Source organism: Myotis brandtii, unplaced genomic scaffold, assembly GCF_000412655.1.
Source record: "Myotis brandtii unplaced genomic scaffold, ASM41265v1 scaffold966, whole genome shotgun sequence".
NCBI lineage: Eukaryota > Metazoa > Chordata > Mammalia > Chiroptera > Vespertilionidae > Myotis > Myotis brandtii.
In genome coordinates this window covers 250,142-258,506 of record NW_005372000.1, presented here as the reverse complement: position 1 = coordinate 258,506, position 8,365 = coordinate 250,142, and the positions used below count along the sequence as shown (strand labels likewise).

At 38.5% G+C, this 8,365-nt stretch overlaps 1 protein-coding gene across 1 annotated transcript; it reads right to left on the bottom strand.

Annotated features, from left to right (window-relative positions):
* Window positions 1-572: 572 nt before the first annotated feature.
* On the bottom strand, window positions 573-1,577 carry LOC102254183 (olfactory receptor 56B4). Its single transcript, XM_005886264.1, has one exon. The coding sequence runs from the start codon at window positions 1,575-1,577 to the stop codon at window positions 573-575; it is 1,005 nt and encodes a 334-aa protein (XP_005886326.1).
* Window positions 1,578-8,365: the final 6,788 nt, after the last annotated feature.

Here is an 8,365-nt window from a genome sequence, read left to right as displayed (position 1 = left end):
TCCTGAGGTCATTCTTCAGACCATGGCCCAGGATATTTTCTGTGCTATATAGGATTCAGCAGACCTATGCCTCCTGACTGACTGTATCATGAATGAAGTGTTTATTAAGCATGTATTATGCACAGAGTTGTGTACTAAGCTCAGAGAAGGTACAACATGAACATGGTTGAGGGTCCTTGTACTCAAAAGTGTGCATTTTTGTGAGATGTTCAATTGGTAAAATTAATTTAGATTTAATTAATTGGTAATCTGGAACTACTTTTTTAGAGTATTTTCTAGGACAATTTTTTTCTCATTTCCTAGGAAGAAAACTTTACCACCAAATTAGATGATTTTCATTTGTGTATATCATATCTCAAAGCATGGTAGCTGTGTACAAGTGTGTCCACCTCTTGGCAGCAACAATGGGTCAGAGATAATTATATTTTACTCTCACTTATTTCTAGTTGTAGAAAATTTCATTGTAATTTTTATATGCCTATTTTGATGAGGGATCCTACTGTTTTAGTGATTTTATTGGCCATTTTCCTCCCATTTTTTAAAAATAATGTAGGTCTACCACCTCTTCCTTCTTAATACCTATAATGACTTATAAAGCTGAGGTTACTTAGTGGACAATTCTTCAGCCACCAAAGCAGCCTCTGGAAACCCAGTCTGAGCTCTCCCATCCTGAGAGCATAGACCATGGGGTTGAGAGCAGGAGGGATGATATTGTGCAGCACATTAAGGAGTACAGGGATAAGGGGAATCTTTTCTTTTACAAGGTGTGTCACAGATACTACAATGATACCTGAGTAGAAGAAGAGGATGAGGATGAGGTGGGAGCTGCAGGTGCTCAGAGCCTTGGACATTGCTTCTGCTGAGTTCAGCCTCAGCACAGTGTGAAGGATCAGTACATAGGAAGAAAAAACCAGAGCCATATCACTCCCAACTAGGACCCACGCTAAGAACAGTTGGTAAAATTTGTTCACAGTGATGTCATCACAAGCCAGGCTGATGACCCCCAAGTTAGAGCACAGGCAGTGGTCAATTTCATTCTTGGAGCAGTAGAGTCTTTGGGCAGCCAAGACAGGTACTGGAATGGTCAACAAGCTATTTCTGAGCACCATGAATCCTGTGACTTTGACCATAAAAGCATTAGTGACTATGGAGGGGTATCGAAGAGGGTGACAGATGGCTATGTATCTGTCCACTGCCATGCAGAGGAAGATACCAGACTCCATACAAAAAAAGCAGTGGATGACATACATCTGAGCAAAACATTCAGGGAGGCTGATGGCCTTGGCATCAAACCAGAAGATAGCCATAATCTTGGGCATAATGGTGGTGGCTAAGCCAATGTCGATGAGTGACAATACACCAAGGAAATGGTACATGGGCTCATGTAGTGTGGGCTCATGTTGGATGGTGATGAATATGAGGAGATTGGCAGCAAGAGCTAATAGGTAGAGCAGAGCCAGGGGCAGGGAGAGCCAGTGCTGCCACTCGTGAATGCCTGGGAGCCCCATCAAGATGAACTGGGAGATGTGGAGGCTGGAACTGTTGGTAACTGTTGGAACTGTTGTGGAGATGTCCATGGCACAGGTATCCTGTTCTCAGTGTCTGTCCATAAAACCTAAAAAGGAAGGAGGTTGTATTGGAAAGTTCAGCTGTGGTTCCTAATTAGGGACACCCAAAAACTCAGGTTCTTTAGTCATGAATGACCTTCAACATTATTATTATTATTTTGCCTCCTGGAAATATTTCACAGAGGACAATAAAGAAGGCTAAAATTAGTTCTAAAGAGAAAAGTTGGAATAGCTATTATTATCACTACTTATATGCCTAGTAAGCATGTCCAAATACATCAGTAATAATCTTATCACCAACAAATGACAAATATTAATATTTTGTTGATTCACTTCCATTTTTCTGTTTTATGTTTAAGCAGTTTACATCATAGAGACATAAATTTGTATATTGCCTTTGTCTTTGCAGCAACATGTTCTAAGAGACAAAATAGGTGTTCAGTAAAAAGTTATCGCATTAATAAATAAATGAACCATGACTTTCCAGTATTTAAAAGCAATGTGGATTCTTAATTTTAATGAACACTTTATCCTATATAATAAAGAGCTAATATGCAAATGGTCATCACACCCTCGCACCCTCTCTCCAGGGCTAGGGGACCTGAGGCCAGGCCGGGGGACCTGAGGCTGTGCCCCCCACCCAGTGGGGCTTGATGGGGAACCTGAGGCTGCAGCCCCTGCCATGTGGGGCTTGATGGGGATGGGGCCGGCCGGGTCTGGGTCTTGTGTGATTTCATGGTGCATGTGGGTGGGCGAGGACTTGACTCTGGGTCCCACAGCGCACCCCAGACTCTGACAGGAGGGATATTTTCATATACATTTTACTAATTTTCTTTCATCTCTGACACTTCTATTATAGAGAAAGGGCAAATAGCAATATTAAAATATTTCCTCTAATTTATGCCCTTTTAATGTGCACAAATTTTGTGCACTGGGCCACTAGTATCCCTGTATTTGACTATATCATAGATTTCTAACCAATATTTTACTTTTCAGAGTATTTCTGAATAGAATTTCAAAAATGATACAAAAGTGATACATATGAAAGTCATAGCCATTTTAACATTTTCTCTTTAGTAGTATTTTCATATTTTTTAAATGTCACACATGCATAAGTTTAAAAAGTTAACAATAAAAAAATATAAACCCAAGCTAGGATTTCCAAATTCCTTTCTTTTCACTAAATGCAGCCAGTAATGATTTGTTGAGAATCCTCCCAGAGACAGTTTTTGCATGGACAAGAATATATGTACTAACTAGTTTCCCATAAGAGACAAAAACAAATGTTAGCATACCAATCATTCCTTTCTTATCCTTTGTTTCCTTGGCTTTTCTTTTTTGGCTTAGTTATCGTGGAGACTGTTCCATCACCATACAGCTATACCTCATTGTTGTTAAGTTGCATGATTTTCTACCACATGGATGTCTGATATTTTGCTGAACATTGGTATTTCCAGTATTTTCCACTGTAAAAAATGATTAAAAAATGTACTCATTCATATATCTTTAAGCATATGTGTAAATTTATCTACAGGATGATTGCCAAGAAGTGAGTTGCTGGGTGAAATGGGGAAAATGATTTTGATTAATATTGTCAAATTGTCTTTCCAAGAGGTTTTTCTGGTCCTGTATGACTGTAGGGCATTTTTAATGCTCTTGAATTCAAAACCCATTTTAAGAGAATAAGTAAAAATTAAAATTTCAATTTTGGTTCACCTTTCCCTTCATTATTTTGTGAACTTTGACATTGCCAATGGCTCTTTTTTCCAATTTTTATGCTTTTCTATCTTTTTTTCTTTATGTTCAATTCATCTTGTAGTAGTAAATGAAATAAAGTTTTTCAAGGGCTTAAATTGGAGTCTGGCAGCACATGTTATTAATTTGCATGAGTTTTATTATATCTTGAAATTATTACTTCTATCTGTTGAATTTTCTAGAAATATTTCCTCCATAAAATCTATTTTTAAAAAAATACACTCTGCATACACAAACTTTTATGTATTCATAGAAAGTGAACTTTTAAAATTAATTATTTTATGATTTTAAGTTTTTTAAAATTTTATTTATTGATTTGAGAAGAGAGAGAAAGGGGAGAGAGAGAGAGAGAAACATCGATTTGTTGTTCCACTTATTTATGCATTTATTGGTTGCTTCTGTATGTGCCCTGACCGAGGATCGAACCAGAAACCTTGGTATATCGGGATGATGCTCTAACCAACGGATCTACTTGGCCAGGGCCATGATTTTAAGTTTTAAATAACATAAAACCCAGCATTTTAATAAGTATTTACTTGCATTTTCTTTACAAACATTTACACTATATTTTGAAATTAATTATGTAACTAATTTGGGAGTTGACATGGAGTGAGAAAGCCCCTAAATCAATTTCACCCACAAATAGCTAAACCATTGTTCCGGCACCATTTAGTAAAGAAGCCTTCCCCTCCCCATTAATTTACAATTAATTTGCTTTTTTGTCAAATATCCAATCTGAACACATATTAAGGAGTATTGCCAGACTGGACAGTTTTCTTTGTTTTTAGTTTCAGTACTTATTGAATGAGTGTATTTACCTATAGTAGGGAATAGTCTTACTAATAATTTAAAATATTTTTTAAATAAAAAAGACTGGTTATTATATTTTTGAGTATACATTTTGTTAAACAAATTAATTTTGGAAAAACTCATATTTACACCATTGTATTTTTCCACTAAAAATCCATGTTGCCTTTCTGTCATAGTTTGTTTTTTTTTTTTTTTAAATCTTCTGACGATTATTGTTTTTAAAACATTTCAAAAATATAGCTATTTTACACTACTGCCTGCAAAACCAAATTATTCTTTAGTAAATTCTCAGAATTTTTTTTGGTAGAAAAATGTATTACTTATTATGAGGAGAACTTGAATAGTGTAAGCTCTGATTTTTATTTTTCATCTTATTCAAATGTTTATATTTTTCTAAACAGCATAAAGAAGCAATGATAGACTCATAGATTCAAGGAACAGACTGATGGTTGCCAGAAAGAGGGAGGTTGGGGGGCTGGGTGAAAAAGGTGAAGGGATTGAGTACAAATTGGTATTTACAAAATAGTCATGGGGATGTAAAATACAGCACAGGGAATTTGGTCAATAACATTGTAATAACTATGCATAGTACCAGTTGGATACTGGAAATATCAGGGAGAATACTTTCTAAAGTGTATAATTGTCTAACCACTATGCTGGACACCTGAAACTAGTACAAAATTATTTTGAATATAAATGGTAATTAAAAATTAAAAAAAAAAGAAGCACTGATTGTCAACATCCTTGTCTGGTCTAGACTTTAAGTATCATCTTCTGTGAAATGCTGGGTAATGCTTTTTGGATAAATTGTCTTTATTAATTTTGGTGATTTGATGTCAGTTTTAGTTCTTGATTTTATTTTTGAATCAGAAATGAGTGATTTCAATAGATGGCTCTTCTCAGGGTCTTGGATCTATAATTTAAATGGGAGGCTATCCTGCTTCTACCATTCTGTCAGCCAACATGCCTCCCCTGCCTCAGTCTCTGTGATCGTTGCCTTTTTCTCTGGTAGAGTTTTCTATTCTTTCTAACATGACCAGAGGAAAGCTCCTTCACATTTTTCTACTTCTTCTCCAGACTTCAAGCCTTAGTCTCCATACAGGTGAAGATCTTGAGGAAAATGAGAGCCAGTGTTGAAAGGATTAAACTAAAGAAGACAACTGCAAAAGCCCAGGCTGGAGGAGAGAACCAGAACCGAGAGCCAGGACCACAGAGCAAGGAAACTGCCTCCTCCACTCACCTGGCCCCTGGTGACTCCCTGCTAGGAGGTCCCGGAGAATCCTCTGCAAATGCAATGGCCTCTGCAGTTGCTTCTGCTCTCTTGGCTGCACCTCTCTTTTATACCATTGCTGCTGAGAGTACATCTTCCCCTCCCAGTGCACATATTGGAGCCCAGAGCTTGTCTGGACAGTCTGCCACTTTCCAGGACCTCCAGGAGGCTCCCTCTAATCTTTTTTCCCATGTGCATCAAGGCTCGGTGTTTTTCCATCACAGCTTCAAAAGCCTCCAGTGATCTCAGAGGTGTATCCAGCTCAGCTCAGGGGACAGAAGTACTCAGCCTCCAGTCCCATGGGAACCACCGTCAGAAGGTCATCTCTGACTTAATGAAGGTTTAGGAAGAGGTGTCCCTCCTCTTGTGTGAATCCCTGAACTCCTGCCCCTCCCTCCAATACATATACCTTCCTTTAGCCTCTTCGGGGACCATTTTCCAGCAAGTGTGTCCTCTGGGCTATATATTTTGCCACTTTCTTTTTCATGAGTTATCACTCCCATATACAAACACAACAATGCAGATGCCTCTTCTGCTGAAACCTCCTATTTGTTGCTTTAGAACAACTATGCACCCTGCTCTGTACCCATAGAAGTGAAAGTCTATGGCCTCTGGTTCACAGTTGGATTTGGCTAATGGGAGTAAGCTGGTGGGAGTTCAGAGGGCAGCAAGAAAGACAAATTGAGATATTTGTTTCTTTGAACCTTTTTCTGTCAGTCTCAGCGTTAGGCAGTGTCTGTGTTTCCCTCCTGAAGGCCCCCTATCACCATCAGGGGCTTCCTCCATGGCTCTGGTCAGTACTGGTAGCTGTTTCTCCCATTGCTCCTCAGATCTGTGGGATGGAAATGCCTGTTGAGGTTGCCAGCCCATGTGTATATCACCTTCCCTGTTTTATTACTATTAAACTCTTTCCATATTTTTGGACTATTGTCTTCATTATACCCTGCTCCATGTCCCCCTTTGCATGTGCCATTTGTTTCCTGTGGGACTTTTACCAAGATGCCTCTTGTCTCAAAAGTCTCTCTCCCTGGACCCTACCTCTGAATCTGCTCCTCTCTTTCCATTATTTTACAAACTCCCTGAAACATTTCTTTTTATATACATCTCCCCATTCTTTATCTCTTCTAAACGGATTTGAGACTCATGTGATCCTACTAAATCAACATGTCCCCTGCTCTGCTATTACCTAAAAGTTTGCATAGGGTTGTTATTGTTCCTTTCTTAAATGTTTGCTGGAATTTATCACAAAGGGCTTGATCTATTTTCTTCCTTTTTACCCCATTGCCACTGCTTTCTTCCAGGATTTTACCAAATCTTACCCACTCTAATATCATATGCATCTCCTATGCCCAGGATACTATGAAATAAATCTATTAAAGCACTAATCTATCAGTGTCACTGCCCTATTTAACTTCCTTGCCTGTTGGCCTTGACCTCTTATTAACATGCAGTGCTGTTTGGAAGAATACTTAAAGGCCTGTTGTAGTCTGGGTCCAACCTCCCTCTCAAACCCTGTCCCTCTCCACTGCTCCCTCAACATTGTTTTGTTAGCTCTTATCAAGAAGTCCATATTTTTGGAATTTTAGTGTCCTTTTTTTTAATGCTAGTGAGTAATTTTTGAATATTCAATTCCCACTCTTCAACTTTCCTCTTTAATGTTGCCTGGTCAGAGAAGGTTGTGAAGCCTTCCCTGATCCCACAGGCGTAATCAGATGCTCTCTCTCTAAGGTGTTTCCATATCTTGAGGCGTGGCTCCAGGTCTTTGAATATGCCTCTGGTTGTCTTTTTGGTGGTGACTTGTCCTAGTTTGATGTGCATCTCCATATTATCCTATTTAAAATCTCTATACTGTATATCTTTCCACAACCTTAAGAGGAACTCAGAAAATATTTTTTCTTTTACCTAAATAACTGATTCAAAGCCACTTGACTGTTTTTTTGAGCTTTAGCCTTGTTTCAATCTATTAATGTTTTGCACAATTTCTGATTTTAGGTAAGGCTTTTAGAGTTTTATTCAGTTGGTTCATATTCACATTCATCTAATGTTCCAGTTCTAGGACTTTTTTATTTTGGGGGCTTAAGTTCCTCTTTCAATTATCAATTAACTGCCTCATTTCCTCTTATACTGGCCTTTGTATCGCTCTTGCTACTTGTGTTGCTTACTTCTTCCTTCTTCACATGGGATTCTTTATTATTTTTTAAACATATATATTTTTATTGATTTCTGAGAAGAAGGGAGAGGGAAAGAGAGAGAGAAACATTGATGATGAGAGAGAACAATTGATTGCCTCCTACATGCCCCACACTGGGGATTGAGCCCACAACCAGGGTATGTGCCCTGACCGGGAATCCAATCATGACCTCCTGGTCGACCTCAACCACTGAGAAACATTGACCTGCCCACACTGGGTTCTTCATGTTAGGGTTCATAATATGAAGTCATGGTAGGGTACATAATCTTGGTGTTATGTGAAGTGACACCCGCTAAGTCTTCTTCCTTCTGTAACTGGGCCAGTAATCTTAGAACATGGCTCTCCTAAAAAGATGACCTAATTCTGGTACTGACCCTTCCTAATAACCCTGTGCTATTCTCTTCCAATATAGCCTGCGTTGATCTCTGCCTTTCTGATAAGGAATTGTCCTTGTGAAGACACACAGGCCTGGTTGAGTCCTGAACTGTGAATTTACATGTTTTTGTTCCTGTTTTTCCTTTGGCTTCATAAAACAAATCATTCTTTTCCTCACTGGGAGTTTCTTACTGGATTTAAAGAAACCATGAATAATCATGCATGCCACCCCAGTGTTTTTCTAAGTAAACTCTGTATAATCAATTTCTGCAATTCCTCTCAATCCACTGCAATGTCTAAATTCTTCAGACTCTTGAATGTCCTCCCATAGATTAATCTGGTATCATTTTCAGGAGTGATTTTGGTGGCTGAGATGAGAGTAAAATGTGGAGTTTA

Coding starts and splice junctions, on each gene's coding strand:
- LOC102254183 (XM_005886264.1), bottom strand. CDS start 1,577: ATGGACATCTCCACAACAGTTCCAACAGTTACCAACAGTTCCAGCCTC.